Source organism: Aegilops tauschii, chromosome 2, assembly GCF_002575655.3.
Source record: "Aegilops tauschii subsp. strangulata cultivar AL8/78 chromosome 2, Aet v6.0, whole genome shotgun sequence".
Lineage (NCBI taxonomy): Eukaryota > Viridiplantae > Streptophyta > Magnoliopsida > Poales > Poaceae > Aegilops > Aegilops tauschii.
Genome location: NC_053036.3, coordinates 29716345 through 29735660, shown reverse-complemented (window position 1 = coordinate 29735660; position 19316 = coordinate 29716345). Strand labels below are relative to the sequence as shown.

At 46.7% G+C, this 19316-nt stretch overlaps 1 protein-coding gene across 1 annotated transcript; it reads right to left on the bottom strand.

The window, feature by feature from the left end:
- Window positions 1–17763: 17763 nt before the first annotated feature.
- Window positions 17764–18669, bottom strand: LOC109767615 (F-box protein At3g07870-like). The gene is made up of 2 exons (XM_020326357.1): window positions 17908–18669; window positions 17764–17787 (listed from the first exon to the last, which is right to left on the bottom strand). The coding sequence occupies exons 1-2, from the start codon at window positions 18667–18669 to the stop codon at window positions 17764–17766; spliced, it is 786 nt and encodes a 261-aa protein (XP_020181946.1).
- Between the last annotated feature and the right edge of the window lie 647 nt (window positions 18670–19316).

The following is a 19316-nucleotide window of genomic DNA, read 5'->3' as shown; positions in this document are numbered from 1 at the left end:
CCCGTGGCGACGTCCCGGCACCACGTGATACTTCCTCCTGCCCTCCCTGCCGCCGTAGAAGCACGGGACATGCACGATCTTGTACCGGCCCGTCGTGGGGTGGTAAGCGAACCCATACATCTCGTGCGGACTTACGCTGTGGCCTCTCACTTTGGCGCAGTCCGGCGCCTCCGGGACGGGCATGTTTTCCCCGGTGACCGGATTGACCAGACTGATGGCGCCGACGATCTTCTGGTTGTCGCAAAGGCAGATCAGACCGTTGCAGGTGCCCACGACGCTCATGCCTTTGTTGTCGTTGGTCCAGAATTTCCGGGGCATTCTGCGGCTCCCTGTTGTTGATAGATCGTCCAGGACGTACGCGGAGCCCGTGGAGGTGACGACGAGAGGCTTGGCGCGGCTCTGCATCTCCGTGGTGCGCGTGTCCACGGCGTCGCGCCATTGCCGGCAGACGAGGCGGGACAGCCGCCGGGAGCTCGGTGGGAGCCGCAGCAGGATGCTCACGATGACGTCCGTGGGCAACTCCAAGGGTGTCGTCGTCTCACCCTTGATCGCCTCTGCTAGCCAGGCGCGATCTACTTCGGATTGGCTCTTGTGATCTCGATCGATCAGCGATTGTACATATCCATTGTGTGCTACTAGTAGTCACCAAGCACGGACATTGGCACCCGGCTAGGTTCCGTCGCGGCACATGCATGCATGCATGTTTAAGGGTTCTTCTCTTGTGACGATTAAGGTAACAGATCAAATTCACAGCAAACCCAAGATTTCTTTCCATCTAACAAATGGAATGTTTCCGTCAGGCCGATCAAATATTTCCATCCAATATTAGGTTTATCTCCGTTACACATGAAGTGTTGCACAACAATTAGAAAAAACAAGTCAGTTCGACTAAACATACCACGCGTCCCCTCCTAACCCTAGCTGCCCTCGTCTTTTATTTTTTACGAGAAAACTTTCGATCTATTCATCTTTCATCATGGCAGTACAATGAACACCAGAAATAATAAAAATTACATCTAGATCCATTGACCGCCCAGTAACAACTACAAGCACTGAAGCGAGCTTAAGGCGTGTCGCCGTCATCGCCCTTCCATCGCCGGAACCGGGCAAAACTTGTTGTAGTAGACAGTCGGAAAGTCGTTGTCGTGCTAAGGCCCTCCTCGCTACTCCTCCCCCTATTACTCCACAAAAGCCTCAACTCAACAATTTTGTCATGTCCCTCACATCCTCTCCTCCCACGCCATAGTGCGCTTGCGACCATGGTCGTTATGGCTACGACGAGACCACTCGCCGCACATCACCCGAGCTATCATTTTCCCATGGTCGTGAGCTCACCTCTGTTGCTTCCCCTTCTATTCCCCTGAGACAACGAAAGAACTACCAGCCACATATCTACTTAACCCTAGCGGCGGGAAGCCAAGGAGGAGGATGTTGCCAGTGCACCCGAGGTTCTTGTCTGATGGATCGGATGACCTTACACCACGACCGTGGTGCGGCACACCGCACACCTTGAAGGGCTTCAACCTAGACGACCTCTCGGCCGGCCTATTGGGCATGCCAACTTACTACTCGTTGGGAGTCTCGTCGACCCCATTATGTCGGATATCTAGAGAGTGCCCCTTTGCCAACCTCGCCACGTGCCGTGCAACGGTCAAGCACGACCAGTGGCCTTCACTCCAATGTAGAGAGATTGCGCTACTTGTGGTGATTTGTGTTTGTCCGTGCGTGCAAGATATACATGGTTGTGAAAACTCCACGATCTGTCAGACTGGGAAAATTCTTACTTGACAGACTTTTCTCCTCATAGAGAGAACAATGGACATTGGCTGGATCAAGTTGACAAGATGGCCCTAGGGACATCCATGCGTACATGTCACATCAAAAGAGGGTCTTATCGATGTAAAAAAAAGAGGGTCTTAAATGTTGAGCACCAATTTGGTGAGATTAAACAACAAATAATTTTGACCAGTGGATACCATTTGCATGCTAACATAAATTAACTACCAGCTAAGAAATGCATGCAAAGGCTAAGGACACGACTTCAAGATTAGCTCCATGATGGGTGATTGCGCACATCCGCGCACTCTGGAGGGATGCGCGGGTGTGTGGGGGGGGGGGGGGGGGGGCACACGTGTGGTTCCCCCCTTATCTCCCATCTCCTTTTCTTGGTGAGGCCTACATGCATGTAGCATCCTTTCTCAGTTTTTTCTTTCTTGAAAGCCCCAAAATTTGAAAGTTCACAAAATTCTAAATTTCTGGAAATTTAATTTCTAAAATTTAAATTAAAAAAAATTCAAAAATCCTTCGAGTTTCCGACATTCAAAGTTGTAATTTCAAAAAGTGCCATTATGAAAGATAGGAAGTGTCAAAACTGAGAAGTTTATAAAACATGAAAAATATGTTCCCAGTGCGGGGGCAAAGGGCATGTCTTTTTTTTTGCGGGGTGGGCAAAGGGCATGGCTGCCTGGCAACCAACCCTACCCCACTACTTCAACCATGAACATAGCTTCAAGCTGAAAGAAAATGCTTCTCAATCAAAATATATGGTCATATCTGAACCAAATTCATGCTCAGATCAAATAGTTCACTTTAAGAATCCATAAAGATAGACAACACATTGAATTGACAGTACACTAGAAGATCTTGACAGTTAAAAGTAAGTAGCAAAAATCTCATGTATACACAATACTGCTACCTTTAAGACCAACACCTATAAACATTTAGTGGCTCTGTCGTCTCCACGTAGGCAAATGCACGTCTACTAAGGATTAACATTCCTCCTCTCTTCTCACGGATCTCTGCCACACCGTTATTATTGCTCGACTTGTGTTTATTCACAACATTCCTAGTGAGATGACATGCAATCGGCGATGACTGTGGTTGGCCCCACCCCACCATGTACAACCAGCTCCACTTGTGCTCTTTCATTGTCGATGCACCCTCTAGAACCCACACCTGCACACAACTCAAACAAATTTAGAGATGCAATACTTCCATGTGACCAAACTTAATCGACTGTCATTGTTTACACAATAATTAAGGGTGCAAAAATTAAGTAAACAATGTCATGGTTAACCGGAAATTTGCAGGGACACCTAGGTGTGGGAGCAGACACCTTGCTTCACGATTCGTAAACTCATTTATGTGATTAGTCCCTAATTGCTGCACATGGGGTCCATGCATAGCAGCTTTTCGCAGCTCTACCCATTCCACCTCACCCTCATGCTTATTTGTTTGGCTTTTAAATTTAAATGTTACTCCTTCCAGTCCATACTAATTATCGTTGATTTAGTATTTATATTTCGTTTGCATATTCATATTCCTTGCGACGAGGGCTTTGTAAGAATAACACTTTTGAATACGTTTTGATAAGTTTTAGAAACTTCATCAAGTTTCAGCTATTAAACACTAGTAGGAAAAGGGGCTTTTACCCCGGTTCATAAGGGCGAACCGGGACTAAAGAGTCGTTACTAATGCCCTAGCCCTTTAGTCCCGGTTCTTACACGAACCGGGACTAAAGGCCGTCCACGTGGCCGGTGCGGGGAGCCCAGGCAGGAGGGCCTTTGGTCCCGGTTGGTGCCACCAACCGGGACCAATAGGCAGGGCCTTTTGTCCTGGTTGGTGTCACCAACCGGAACCAATAGGCATCCACGCGTCAGCAGCTGGCAGGAGCTGAGGTTTTTGTTTTTTTTGAAAGGGGGTGGTTTAGGGGTTTCGGGGGGTTAATTTAGGTGTTTCATATATTGTGTTAGCTAGCTAATTAATAGAGAGAAGTGTCCTCTCTTATCTCCGTGCTTGGTCGACGCTACGTACTATATACGTATGGAAAGGAGTAGACACGCTAGCTAGTAATCAAATGAAGGAAACAGAAGATCGTCATGAACATATGCATACAGAGAGAAGTGATATCGACCACCTCTCCTTCTCCGAGATATTGGTCGAACAACAAGTTCTCGTATATCTATCCGACACTACCGACTACATATATACAATAATTATCTCTTACAATACAATCTCCTAATTAAATTGTAGGAACACAGGGTCCACATAGTATTCTCCGTTTTCAGCGATCACGTGGTCAAGGAAGAATGCCGCCAATTCCTCTTGAATTCCTCGCATACGATCTGGTGCTAGGAGTTCATCCCGCTTCCGAAACATCTAATTTGAAGAAGGGGGTCAATACATATATATATATATGAATAAATGAAACTCAACACAAATGATGGTAATAAAATAAAATTGTGAATATTATTGCTTACGCACTTCATATTGTTCTTCAGTGTAGCCCCGCTCACAGGTCGTGTAGCAGATGGACTCGCAAACGTAGTATCCACAGTAATTATTCCCGGGTTCCTGCCACAACCACTTTACAAGAAATAGAGGTCAATCAAACTGATAAGCAAGCATGCTAAATGGTATTGATGAAACTAGCGCTTGAATCACTAGGAGATGCGCGGAACATGCTACTATAGTACTTACTTTCGGGTGATTAAATTGCAGCTTCTTCGGCAGTCCCGGAGCTTTTGAGGTGAATTTTCTCCAAACCCTGCCAGACAAAGAAAACAATTACTTGATATCAGGAAATGAACAAAGTTGCTGATATGGTGGATAATGATCGATTTAACTTAATTCTCGAGCATTTGAGTCATGTTCGCATAGTCCTGGGGATCTTTTGTCTCGAGTCTAAGACGGTTACTACTCCCTGCTCAAGCTTAATCTCTAGGAGAATATAGTGGAAGCTGCGCATGCATGCATAAGTCATCAATTACATTACCATAACCTAGACTAATAAGGGAAACCGAATATGCACAAGACAGTAACACTCACTTGAAGTTGTAAGGAAAGAGTATTATGTCTTTGTTTTGATTTAATACCAACGATTGTAGCAAGTTGGCCTCGGCTTCTTTGGGATGTTTTTCAACCGTATATGCATCTATGAGATTTGTGTTAATGAACCCAATATCACCGATTTGTCTTTTCTTCAATTCGGCGATCTTCAATCTGCATAATATAGTGAGGATAATTATAAATACATGCAATGAAAGAGCTGACCTATATAGAGAGACTTAATGACAGAAGTAGTACTACTTACAGACAGTAGCAAGTGATCGTTGTTTTATCGAGGGCCTTTTGATTGTAAAACTGTAAGAAGTCCTCAAATGGAACATTCAGCAAATCAATTCCAACGAGGTCATGCTCCGGTTTAACTCTCAGCGTCAAAGTATCCATCCCATCAGACTCTCTGCAGGTTTTCATGTACCAATCATGTAGTCTTCGCATCATCGTTGATAGAGATCTTTCATCTTTGACGAGAGGCTTCCCGTAATGGTATTTGTGTTCGTCGACCTCCATGATTTCATAATGTACATCGTCGGGCAGGTAATCTCCAAGATTGCTATAACCGGCCACCATCCTCGGATCATTAGCAACGATGTCTTTTGACACCTTGAGCGGGGGGCACGATTGGTTCGCTTGTTCGCCGAGCTGGGCAATTTTTTTCCCAGCTCATTGCTCTTTTAACCTTTGATCACTGACAGTACTTCCCGACCGCTCCGCTTCGGCATATGTCTTTGCAAGAATGCGCTCATAGTTGCCTCTCGGCGGAGACTTTGGTGGTTTTGTCAGGGCAGCCAGAGTGCGCTTTGCTTTCACCGGATCTACCTTCTCCTCCGGAGGTGGATGTTTCTTTGCTTTCACCCCTTCAAAGAAGTTTGTCACTTCGGCTCGCACGATCTTCCTGGTTTCCTCCTCGGTCCTCTTGTATGGTAACTTCTCTGGAGTCTTCAGAGAAGGACCGAATCTGTATTGCCTCCCGCCTCTGGCAGCTGTACTGCTAGACGCCGGCAGAGCAGACGGAGCGGCTGCGGCTGTCTTCTTTCCTTGCTTACGAGGCGGAGGAGAAGGACTACGACGCGCCAGAGCAGCCGCAGCGGCGGCGGGTCTCTTCCGCCCTTGCTGACGAGGCGGAGAAGGAGGAGGCTGGCTGCTCTGGCGCGCCGGCGCTGGCGGAGAAGGAGGCGGAGTGCCGCTACGCGCCGGAGAAGGGGGCTGAGTGCCCTGATCACTCGCCGGAGGAGGAGGCGGAGGAGGAGGCGGAGTGCCCTTACTCGCCGGAGCCGTCCAGTTCAGAAGCTTGATGAGCTCCTTCCGCCATAGGCATGGAGTCTTCAGAGCAGAACCCAGCCGAGTCTCCCCTTCACCGGTAGGGTGGTCAAGCTGGAGCTCCTCAAATCCCTCCGTTATTTCATCCACCATCACCCTAGCATATCCTTCTGGAATCGGCCAGCAGTGATAGGTTGCGCCGGGTTCAGGAGGTAAAACAGAGCCAACAGCCGCCTTGACTTTGAAGTTCTGCCATTCCGCCATAAGGTGGCAATGTTGAGACTCCGTGATAGCATCCACGGGGTAGCTAGCAGGAGCCGCATGCTCCACTGAAGCAGCTCGGTGGAAGCCACGCTGCTTCTCCGCTGAGATGGCGGTGTAGCTTCGGGGGCAGTTTCGGCATGTCGATTGCCGTCTCGTTCCTCTAGCGCTTGAACCCTTTCGTGCAGCTTCTGAATTTGGATCTGCTCCACTTTTTTCCTCCTCTCCTGGCTTTTGTAACCGGCCGCGTCCGGAAAACTAGCCTTCCACGGAACGGAGCCTAGCGTGCCTCGTGTCCGTCCAGGGTGCTCAGGATTCCCGAGGGCCATTGCGAGCTCGTTGTTCTCTCTGTCTGGAACGAACGTCCCTTGCTGCGCTGCATCGATATATTGCTGAATCTTCTTCACTGGTATTCTCAAAAGCTCGTTCATCCAAACGCACCTCCCTGATACAGGGTCCAAGGTTCCGCCAGCCCCGAAGAACCAAGTCCGGCAACGGTCTGTCCAGTTCATTGTCTGTGGTTCGATCCCTTTTTCAAGCAGATCATTCTCAGCCTTGGCCCACTTAGGTCGGGCTTTGAGGTAGCCACCTGACCCCGTGCGATGGTGAAGCTTCTTCTTTGCAGCATTCTTCTTGTTTGTCGCTGACATCTTCTTACTCTTTTCCGATGTCTTGTGGGCCACAAATGCGGGCCAGTGATCTCTGATCTTCTCATACCGGCCGATGAATTCTGGTGTCTCTTCTTTGTCGACAAACGTTTTCAGCTCATTCTTCCACCTCCTGAATAGGTCTGCCATCTTCTTAAGAGCATGAGACTTGATTAATTGCTCTATAACTGGCTTCTCCGGATCCTCCTCTGGCGGTAGGGTGAAATTTGCCTTCAGCTCAGTCCAAAGATCATCTTTCTGCATATCATTGACATAAGACACCTCAGGGTCTTCCTTCTTAGGCTTATACCATTGCTGGATGCTGATCGGGATCTTGTCCCTAACTAGAACCCCGCACTGAGCAGCAAATGCATCCTTTGTCCGGATGGGTTCAATCGGTTGGCCGTCGCGCGCGATTGCTGTGATCTCAAACCTTTCATCCGAGCGCAACTTTCTCTTCGGGCCTCGTCTCTTTACCGAAGTTGTGCTCGATCCGGAGGGCTAGAAAAAAGAAGAAAGACGAGTGTTAATTAATATGTCTACATACCAAAACAATGAATGCATCAATTAGCTAGTCAGCACAGGCTTAACTAATATATTTACCTGGCCGGACTCTGTTCGGTCACCGGAGCCGTCACCACGGGCTCCTTCTTGCACCAGCATTGGGTCACCGGAGCCATCATAATCATGTCTTTCCTCCTCCACTCTTCGATCACCGTAGCCTGCTTCTTCACCCTGTTCTTCCAGACCATCATTGTCGTTAAGATACGACAAGATATCACCTCCGGCTAAGATTATGTCCCCCAACACCTCTTCTGCTTGCTCGTCTCGTCCGTGCTCCATTGTTTCTGCAAATATTACAACATGGCAATTATTACACAAACATGACAGCAGGTGGATATATTAGTGCAAATGTAGACCTAGCTTATTCCGGGTTTGGGGTGGCCTAGGCAACGCTTCAAGGGTAGGGGCGCGGCGGGAGGGGGTAGGAGACCGACATCGTTTTTTCCTAGGGTTTGGGTGTCCTCGAGAGTTTTGGTCGAGCGAGAGGGCCGGGGGGTGCTCCCGTTGTATAAGTTATCACGGTCGAGAGGGGGTATAAATATCGACCGTCCATCATGTCGAAGTTATCTGGGAGGGAGTTATATATATCGACAACGACGACATACATACATGGGAAAATAATGTTATCGGGGAGGGGGTATATCGACCCCCCCCCACGTGTTGAAGTTATCGGGAGGGGGTTATATCGACAACGACGACATACGTACATGGGAAAATAATATTATCGGCGGGGAGGGGGTATATCGACCCCCCCTCGTGTTGAAGTTATCGGGAGAGGGGTATATCGACGACGACAGACCCGATAAAACATAAGAAAACGAAGAAGAAATAAAAAGAGGAGAAGAAGAAAAGGAATAGAGGAGAAGATCGAAGAAAAAAAAGAAGAAAAAAAAAGAGGAGAAGAAGAAAGGAATAGAGGAGAGAAGAAGAAAAAATAGAATTTTTTCTATTTTTTCTTCTTCTCTTATATTCCTTTCTTCTTCTCCTCTTCTCTTTCTTCTTTTTTCCTCTTCTTATTTATTTCTCCTCTTCTTTCTCTCCTCTTCTTCTCCTTTCTTCCTCTTCTTATTTTCCTTTTTCCTCTCCTTCTTTTTCTTCTTCTTCCTTTCCTAGCTAGATATATAAAACTTTTCTAAAAATGTAACTTTTGCATATATAAAACTTTTCCATGGATCATCATTTCTCATATATATCCATCTATAGCCACATACATATATAAATGGAAAAAAATGCTATGAACAAAAATACATATATACTTGGTAAATATTCTATGAACATCGTTTCTCATATATATCAATGCATACATCCATGGATCATCATTGCTCATATATCCATAGTCATATATAAAAACTTTCTGTATATGAACAAAAAAAACATTTTTTGACATATTTAGCACATTCTAAATTTTCCTAACTCTTTTACAACCACAAAAATTACTCCAACTTCATGACAGTACCCACACTCCATTTCACCAAAAACCTTCTGATCCATAGTTCAAAATTTTCAAATTCCATTCAAATGAAATTTGAACCAGATTCAAATTCCTTGCTGAAAACCTATTCTAAACCAATCCAAAAATTCTGAAATTTTGCCATCACCTTTGTCTTGCATCAGTACCTCACCACAAAAAATATCATAAATTCTAAAAATGCCCAAAGCCATCTAGCATTTGATCAAACACCCTCTATATGCACTGTTCATATCTGTAAAAAAATTCAGAAATTTCAGAATGCCCAAAGCCATCTAGCATTCAAATGGACGGCGTCTTGCTGCTGCTCCACTCCTTCTCCTCTCCTCTCCTTCTCCTCTCCTTCTGCTCTTCAATGCACCGGGGCCGGCGGCGACCATGGAGCAGGGGTGGCAGAGAGCAAGGGGCACTCGGGCGCAAGAGCGGCGCTCGATCGGGACCATGGGAAAGGGGGGGCTCACTTCGAGGGGGGCGGCGATGGCAGGAGTCCGGCGACGAGGACGGCGGGCTCGGGGCGGCACGCGGTGACGGGGACGGCGGTCTCGGGACGGCAGGCGGCGACAGGGACGTGGAGGGGTGGGCTCGGGGAGGCACGCGGCGACGGGGACGACGAGGACGGCGGGCTGAGGGATGCCGGCGACGAGGACGGCGCGGGCTCGGGGAGGCGACGGCGTTGGCGGCGGCGTAGACGGTGACGAGGAGCGCGTGAGCGATTTGGGCAGCCTGGCGGCGGGGGCAACTGGCGAGGGAGGCGACGGAGATGTGAAATTTTCACAAGTCCTGGTTATATAGAAAGGGCATTGGTCCCGGTTCGTGGCACCAACCGGGACCAATGCCACCCTTTAGTCCCGGTTGGTGCCACCAACCGGGACCAAAGGTCCCTTTTCAGCAGCGCAAAGGGCGGGAAGCGGCGGCCTTTGGTCCCGGTTGGTGGCACCAACCGGGACTAAAGGGGGGCATTGGTCCCGGTTGGTGCCACGAACCGGTACCAATGCACCCCTTTAGTCCCGGTTGGTCGCACCAACCGGGACCAAAGGCCTCTTGCTGCCCGCGTCGCGGCCAAAAGTTTAGTCCCACCTCGCTAGTTGAGAGAGGCTCGGAGTGGTTTATAAGCCCCGCTGCGGTTGCTGTTTCGAACTCCTCTCTATAGCAGGCTTCTGGGCCTAACTTTGGCGCGCTGCCCGTTTAGCCTCCTAGCCCTTCTGGGCCTGTATTTGCAATCCTGAGGGTTGGAAGGCTAAGCGGGCAGCGCCCCAACATTTTTTTTGCTGTATTTAGTTTTTTTGTTCTCTTTTTTGCTTTATTTATTTTGTTTTGTTTCTACTTACAACAAAAAACTTATTTATTTTATTTTATTTTGTTTCTAATTAATTATTTATTTTACTTTATGATAATTCTTTTTGCTATTAAAGTTTCTATCAAAAAAAGTTCTTTATGAATTTTTTTGCTGTATTTAGTTTTTTGTTTTATTTATTTTGTTTTGTTTCTACTTACAACAAAAAACTTATTTATTTTATTTTATTTTGTTTCTAATTACTTATTTATTTTACTTTATGATAATTCTTTTTGCTATTAAAGTTTCTATCAAAAAAGTTCTTTATGAAAGTTCTTTTTGCTTTTAATGATTTTGAACAGAAAATACTTCGATAATTTTAGTTGCATCAATTTTATATGATTTTAGTTTCAATAATAATAGAGGTTTCTTATAATGTTTTGAACAGAAAATACTTTGTTAATTTTAGTTTCATAAATTTTATTAAAGTTTATTTTATTTTGTCGGAACACAAGAAGTCCGGAGTTGTAATAAGTTATTAAAAATAAAAAAGAGGCACAATGCTCGTTGATTTGCTTCAAGCCTTTCGGAATAGTGTAGACTGCACTGCACATAGCTCCATGCAGTCTACCTTATTCCTCAAGGCTTGAAGCTAAGCAACGTGAGCATTGCGCCTCTTCTTCATCGTCTCTGCACTCAGGGCTTATAAACCGCTCGTAGTGTCTCTCAGCTAGCGAGGTGGGACTAAAAAACTGCTTAGTAAGAAACTCTAGTACCGGTTCGTGCCACGAACCGGTACTAAAGGTGCTCGTGGGGCCACAGCCTCATTAGTACCGGTTCGTGGCACCAACAGGGACCAAAGGGTGGAATTGGTCCCAGTTCGTGCCACCAACTGGGACCAATGGCCTTGCACAGCGGCGTGGTGGTGAGTTTAGTCCCACCTCGCTAGCTGAGAGAGAGCCGCACCTGTTTATAAGGTGCGGTGCGCCTGAGCTGTCGAGCTCCTCTCTAAAGCAGGCTTACGGGCCTAACCTCTCTGTACATGCCTGTGGGCCTACTGGGCCTTCTGCGGGCCTGAATCCTGGCCCATGGATGGGTTTCTAATCGTATGCAGGCCGTGGTGGCCCAGTAGGTGGCATAATTTTTATTTTTTGGCCTGTTATTTTTCATGCATTTACTAATTATTTTGAGCTATAACACCGTAAAATTGAAAAGCATTTCAAATGAACTCTGAGAAGGTTGAAAGTTGGCATGGTATCATCATTTCATCCACATAGCATGTGCAAGAAAGTTGAGAGGGTTACGGCAAAAACTAGATGCACTTCTTGTACAAAACGGACAATGGTATCATACTCGTCTATTACAAAGTTGGCATGGTATCATCATAATAGTTGCGGGAGAAAGTCTTCACTTTTTCTTCGTTTGTGTCATTTGCTTATTGCGCCGTAACCATGGATAATCTTCATCGTTTATCAGGATGCTTGGGTCAGCCTTGACTTTGAAGGGAGGAATTTCATGAAACTTTTCATAATCTTCAGACATGTCTGTCTTGCCCTCCACTCCCACAATGCCCCTTTTTCCTGAAAGAACTATGTGGCGCTTTGGCTCATCGTATGATGTATTCGCTTCCTTATCTTTTCTTTTCCTCGGTCTGGTAGACATGTCCTTCACATAGATAACCTGTGCCACATCATCGGCTAGGACGAACGGTTCGTCAGTGTACCCAAGATTGTTCAGATCCACTGTTGTCATTCCGTACTGTGGGTCTACCTGTACCCCGCCTCCTGACAGATTGACCCATTTGCACTTAAACAAAGGGACCTTAAAATCATGTCCGTAGAAGTTCCCATATGTCCATTATGTAACCATAATATGTGTCCTTTCCCCTCTCGGTTGCTGCATCAAAGCGGACACCGCTGTTTTGGTTGGTGCTCTTTTGATCTTGGGCGATCGTGTAAAATGTATTCCCATTTATCTCGTATCCTTTGTAAGTCAATACAGTCGAAGATGGTCCCCTGGACAACGACTACAACTCATCACAAACAGTGGTGTCACCTCTGAGACGTGCTTCCAACCAACTGCTGAAAGTCCTGATGTGTTCACATGTAATCCAGTCGTCACACTACTCCGGGTGTTTGGAGCGCAGACTGTTCTTGTGTTCATCGACATACGGGGTCACCAAGGTAGAGTTCTGTAGAACTGTGTAGTGTGCTTGAGACCAAGAATATCCGTCCCTGCATATTATTGAGTCCCCCCTCCAAGCGTGCCTTTTCCAGTCAATCTCCCCTCATACCGCGATTTAGGGAGACCTATCTTCTTAAGGCCAGGAATGAAGTCAACACAAAACCCAATGACATCCTCTGTTTGATGGCCCATGGAGATGCTTCCTTCTGGCCTAGCGCGGTTACGGACATATTTGTTTAGGACTCCCATGAACCTCTCAAAGGGGAACATATTGTGTAGAAATACGGGCCCCAGAATGACAATCTCGTCGACTAGATGAACTAGGACGTGCGTCATGATATTGAAGAAGGATGGTGGGAACACCAGCTCGAAACTGACAAGACATTGCGCCACATCACTCCTTAGCCTTGGTATGATTTCTGGATCGATCACCTTCTGAGAGATTGCATTGAGGAATGCACATAGCTTCACAATGGCTAATCGGACGTTTTCCGGTAGAAGCCCCCTCAATGCAACCGGAAGCAGTTGCGTCATAATCACGTGGCAGTCATGAGACTTTAGGTTCTGGAACTTTTTCTCTGGCATATTTATTATTCCCTTTATATTCGACGAGAAGGCAGTCGGGACCTTCATACTGAGCAGGCATTCAAAGAAGATTTCTTTCTCTTCTTTCGTAAGAGCGTAGCTGGCAGGACCTTCATACTGCTTCGGAGGCATGCCGTCTTTTTCGTGCAAACGTTGCAGGTCCTCCCGTGCCTCAGGTGTATCTTTTGTCTTCCCATACACGCCCAAGAAGCCTAGCAGGTTCACGCAAAGGTTCTTCGTCACGTGCATCACGTCGATTGAAGAGCGGACCTCTAGCTCTTTCCAGTAGGGTAGGTCCCAAAATATAGATTTCTTCTTCCACATGGGTGCGTGTCCCTTAGCGTCATTCGGAACAGCTAGTCCGCCAGGACCCTTTCCAAAAATTACGTGTAAATCATTGACCATAGCAAGTACGTGATCACCGGTACGCATGGCGGGCTTCTTCCGGTGATCTGCCTCGCCTTTGAAATGCTTGCCTTTATTTCGACATTGATGGTTGGTCGGAAGAAATCGACGATGGCCCAGGTACACATTCTTCCTGCATTTGTCCAGGCATATACTTTCAGTGTCATCTAAACAGTGCGTGCATGCGTGGTATCCCTTGTTTGTCTGTCCTGAAAGGTTACTGAGAGCGGCCCAATCGTTGATGGTTACAAATAGCAACGCGTGCAGGTTAAATTCCTCCTGTTTGTGCTCATCCCACGTACGTACACCGTTTCCATTCCACAACTGTAAAAGTTCTTCAACTAATGGCCTTAGGTACACATCAATGTCGTTGCCGGGTTGCTTAGGGCCTTGGATGAGAACTGGCATCATAATGAACTTCCGCTTCATGCACATCCAAGGAGGAAGGCTATACATACATAGAGTCATGGGCCAGGTGCTGTGATTGCTGCTCTGCTCCCCGAAAGGATTAATGCCATCCGCGCTTAAACCAAAGCATACGTTCCTTGGGTCAGCTGCAAACTCAGCCCAGTACTTTCTCTCGATTTTTCTCCACTGCGACCCGTCAGCGGGTGCTCTCAACTTCCCGTCTTTCTTACGGTCCTCACTGTGCCATCGCATCAACTTGGCATGCTCTTCGTTTCTGAACAGACGTTTCAACCGTGGTATTATAGGAGCATACCACATCACCTTCGCAGGAACCCTCTTCCTGGGGGGCTCGTCGTCAACATCACCAGGGTCATCTCGTCTGATCTTATACCGCAATGCACCGCATACCGGGCATGCGTTCAGATCCTTGTACGCACCGCGGTAGAGGATGCAATCATTAGGGCATGCATGTATCTTCTGCACCTCCAATCCTAGATGGCATACGACCTTCTTTGCTGCGTATGTACTGTCGGGCAATTCGTTATCCTTTGGAAGCTTCTTCTTCAATATTTTCAATAGCTTCTCAAATCCATTGCCAGGCACAACATTCTCTGCCTTCCACTGCAGCAATTCCAGTACGGTACCGAGCTTTGTGTTGCCATCTTCGCAATTGGGGTACAACCCTTTTTTGTGATCCTCTAACATGCGATCGAACTTCAGCTTCTCCTTTTGACTTTCGCATTGCGTCCTTGCATCGACTATGACCCGGCGGAGATCATCATCATCGGGCACTGGTTCCTCTTGATCTTCAGCAGCTTCCCCCCTTGCAGCATCATTGGGCACATCGTCTGGTTCCTCTTGATCTTCAGCAGCTTCCCCCGTTGCAGCATCACCGTATTCAGGGGGCACATAGTTGTCATCGTCCTCTTCTTCTTCTTCGTCTTCCATCATAACCCCTATTTCTCCGTGCCTCGTCCAAACATTATAGTGTGGCATGAAACCCTTGTAAAGCAGGTGGGTGTGAAGGATTTTTCGGTTAGAGTAAGACTTCGTATTCCCACATATAGGGCATGGACAACACATAAAACCATTCTGCTTGTTTGGCTCAGCCACTTCGAGAAAATCATGCACGCCCTTAATGTACTCGGAGGTGTGTCTGTCACCGTACATCCATTGCCGGTTCATCTGCGTGCATTATATATAATTAAGTGTGTCAAAAACCATTACAGAACATCATGAATAGATAATTAAGTGACCAAATTAATAGAAGTTCATCATCACATTAGAACCAAAGTACATACATAGTTCTCATCTAACAACATATATATAGCTCTCCAGAGCATCTAATTAATTAAACCATACATTGAAACTATGTAAAACATTTCAATGCGAAAACAAATGCGATCATAATCGCAACCAAGGTAACAATTGATCCAACGGCATAATGATACCAAGCCTCGGTATGAATGGCATATTTTCTAATCTTTCTAATCTTCAAGCGCATTGCATCCATCTTGATCTTGTGATCATCGACGACATCCGCAACATGCAACTCTAATATCATCTTCTCCTCCTCAATTTTTTTTATTTTTTCCTTCAAGTAATTGTTTTCTTCTTCAACTAAATTTAACCTCTCGACAATAGGGTCAGTTAGAATTTCCGGTTCAACCACCTCCTAGATAAATAAAATCTATGTCACGTTGTTCGGTATATTTGTCATAAACAATAAATGAACCAAATAGTTATAAAAAGATAATATATACCACATCCGAATCATAGACAGGACGAGGGCCGACGGGGGCGGATACCAAAACCATCGCACTATGTAATAAGAAGGAATAATAAAAGTAACAAAATTAGACAAGTAACTATCTAAAGTAAGAATTTTTTCCTTTCAGAAAGAAGATAAGAACAAGAGGCTCACCACGGTGGTGCTGGCGATGAGATCGGCGCGGGCGATCGACGGCGGTGAAGACGGGGACGGGACGTGACGGACCGCTAAACCTAGACAAATCTCGGGGAAAATGGAGCTCGGAGGTCGAGTTTTGAGAGGACAAAGATTAACTAGTGTGGCTCAGACATTTCATCGAACACCTCATGTGCATAGGAGGTGAGCTAGAGCACCCAAATGCCCTCCCCTCGCCGGCCAGAAAAAATAGAGCACTCTGGAGTGCTCTGCTGTGGCGATGGGGTATATATAGGGAACTCATTGGTCCCGGTTGGTGGCACCAACCGGGACCAAAGGCCTTGTGCTGGAACTGGTGCGGTGCGGTGGGATGTTTAGTCCCACCTCGCTAGCCGAGAGGCTTCGACAGTGGTTTATAAGCGCAGCTGCGCTGACCACTTCGAGCTCCTCTCAAATGCAGGCTTACGGGCCTATTTTGTCACTATTTGCCTGTGGGCCTACTGGGCCTTCTGCGGGCCTGAATCCTGGCCCATGGATGGGTTTCTAGTCGTATTCAGGCCGTGGTGGCCCAGTAGGTGGCATAATTTTTTTCCTCTGTTTTTTTCTCTTTTGCTTTATTTGTTTTGTTTTGTTTCTACTTACAACAAAAAACTTATTTATTTTATTTCGAATTACTTATGTATTTTACTTTAATTATTTTATTTTTATTTATTTTACTGCTGCTATTTTTATTTATTTTACTGCTGCTATTTTTACTTAATTTATTAAGGTTTATTTATTGTAGTTACTATAGTTTATTTTATTTTATTTTATTAAGGTTTATTTAGTTTTATTTATTTTATTAAGGTTTATTTATTTTATAAATATAAAAAAATGAACATAGATGCGCTTATAGAGAAAATTAAACCTAAATTCATAGTAAATTTCTATGAAATTTACTATGAATTTAGGTGAAATTCCCTGTATAAGGGCATCTATTTTCACTTTAAGAGAAGCTCAGCAAGGCATAGTGGGACGGGCTTATAAACTGGTGTGAGCGCCCTTCGGTTGGCGAGGTGGGACTAAACACTGGCCGCAACTAGGACCAGCCCTTTAGTCCCGGTTTGTGGTAGAAACCGGGACTAAAGGGTGGTGGTCCAGGAGCGTGGCCCATTGGTCCCGGTTTGTCCCACCAACCGGGACCAAAGGGTCCGGACGAACCGGGACCAATGCCCCCACGAGGCCCAGCAGGTCCCTGGCCGCACGAACCGGGACCAATGCTCACATTAGTCCCGGTTCGTGACTGAACCGGGACTAATGTGAAAACTGTCCTGTGACCTAAGCCCTGTTTTCTACTAGTGTAAAACTTGATATCGCAATATTAAGTTTTACAAAGTTTCACCAACTTTTATCAAGATCTATTTTTTCAGGTTTTTAGGGTTCAGAGTATGGGATTTAGGGCTTAGGGCGTCGGGTTTCGGTTTAGGGTGCATGGTTTAAGTTTTAGTATTTGAAACTTATTGAATTAATCATTCAATTTATCAAGTTTTAATAGTTGAAACCTGCTGAAGTTTTTAGAAGTAACCAAAATGTGATCAAAAGTAGTCTTATTTCAAAGCCCTCGTCACAAGGAATACTAATATGCAAATGAAACATTAATTGAACTTTCTGTTCTGTAGATATAATAGATTCAAATTTAAAAGTCAAATGAAAAAGCATGCAAGGTTGAATGAGTGGAGCTGCCAAAAGCTGCGAAAACAGCTATTGCATGGACCCATCTAAAGTAATTAAGGGTTAAAGCACATGGAAAGACCAGAGGTAATTGGATGGTTCATTGTCCGTGTGTCCTCACCCCTGGGTGCCACAAACACTCTCTCATGTTTAATACCTAACGAAAAATAATTACCCAAGTAAATAGGCGTTATGGTGTTGCTACTTCTCAGTCAACTAAGGTTTTGCTTAAGTGCGACTTTAGCTTAGTTCAGAAATACAGATTTTCACTTTTCTAATTGATTGAGAGTTTGAGAATAGTAAGCTTAGGTCATCTCACAAAAAAAAGAGCTATGCTTAAGTGAGACATAGACATGGACGCATCATAAGTGTAAAAAATTCTGTAAAAAAGTACCTCACACTTTTGAATCCGCTCGTGAAAAAACAGGATCCCCAACCTCCCCAGCACCGCCGCGAGGTGCCAGCTGTTAGACGACGCCTCCGGCAGCGACTTGATGAACGTGAGACGCTCGCAATCTAGGTCGAACGCCATGAGCTTCTTGCCACGCTTGGCGGCCCAGTACATGGTGCCGTCGACGCCCACGATGTGCGCTTCATAATCGCATCTTGGGCCAGGGGCCGTGGCGACGTCGCGCCACGACGCCTCCCCCAACGTGAACACATTCACCTGAGGGTTCCCCTTCCTGCCGTAATCCCCCACATGCACGACCTTGTGCCGCCCAGTCGTGGGGTGGTACCCGAAGCCGTACCTCTCGTGCGAGCGTACCGTGAAGTCCCGCACCGTGGCGTGCGACGGTAGCGGCGGGAGAGGCAGCCTCTCGGCGGTGGCCGGGTTAACCAGGGTGATCACGCCACTGGCCTCTCGGTTGTCGCAGAGGCAGATCAGGCCGTTGCAGGTGCCGACGACCATTATGCCTTTGTAGTGGCGCGCGTTGTTTTTCCAAAGATATCTTCCGGGTCTCCCTGTGTATAGATCGGACGCGAAGTAGGCCGAGCCCGCGGGGGTGGTGACCAGAAGCTTGGCGCGGCTCTGCATCTCCGCCGTGCGCGTGTCCACGACGTCGCGCCATTGCCGGCAGACCAGGCGGGTCAGCCGCCGGGAGCTCGGAGGGAGCCGCTGGACGATGCTCACGAGGACGTCCGGGGGCAACTCCATGGGTGTCGTCTCTGCTAGCTAGCAAGATGCAAGTTCGGCTTGACTGTTGCGATTTCGATCGATCAGCAATTATGTCTGGACACGCTCAAGTAAAAGCAATTGTATCCGGAGTGCTGCTAGTTGCCAAGCACAGTCGTGGAAGCGCCCGGCTTAGGTTCCGTCAATCGTCGCTGGTTTTTTTTCAGGAACCGTACACATTCCAAATGAAATAAACTCTACAGATATATATGGTCACGGCATATGCATGCATGTTTTTACTAAATCCAATAAAATTACCAAATAATAACGCCCACACGTGTGGCAGTTTTGCAACCCGCCCACACGCGTGGATCACCGTCCAGTCGAGTTTGCACGAATCTTGACACACTGAGACAGAATTTGCCTGCCACGTAGGACGGGGCTGGTGTGTGGACGTTGAAGAGTTCGCCCACACGCCCCGCAGCACGCGGTTTGCCAGTTGCGCTGTGTGGGTGAACTAGTTTCCACCCACACAGCCACCACCTAGTCCACGCGCGTGTGGGCGACTGCTTTTCGCCCACACGACGCTCGTACGTTGTTGGATGGCAACTGCAGTTACGCGTTGTGGCAAATAGGTAAACACACATGGCAACTATGATTCATTGCTAAACGGCAACTGCAGTTGCGCG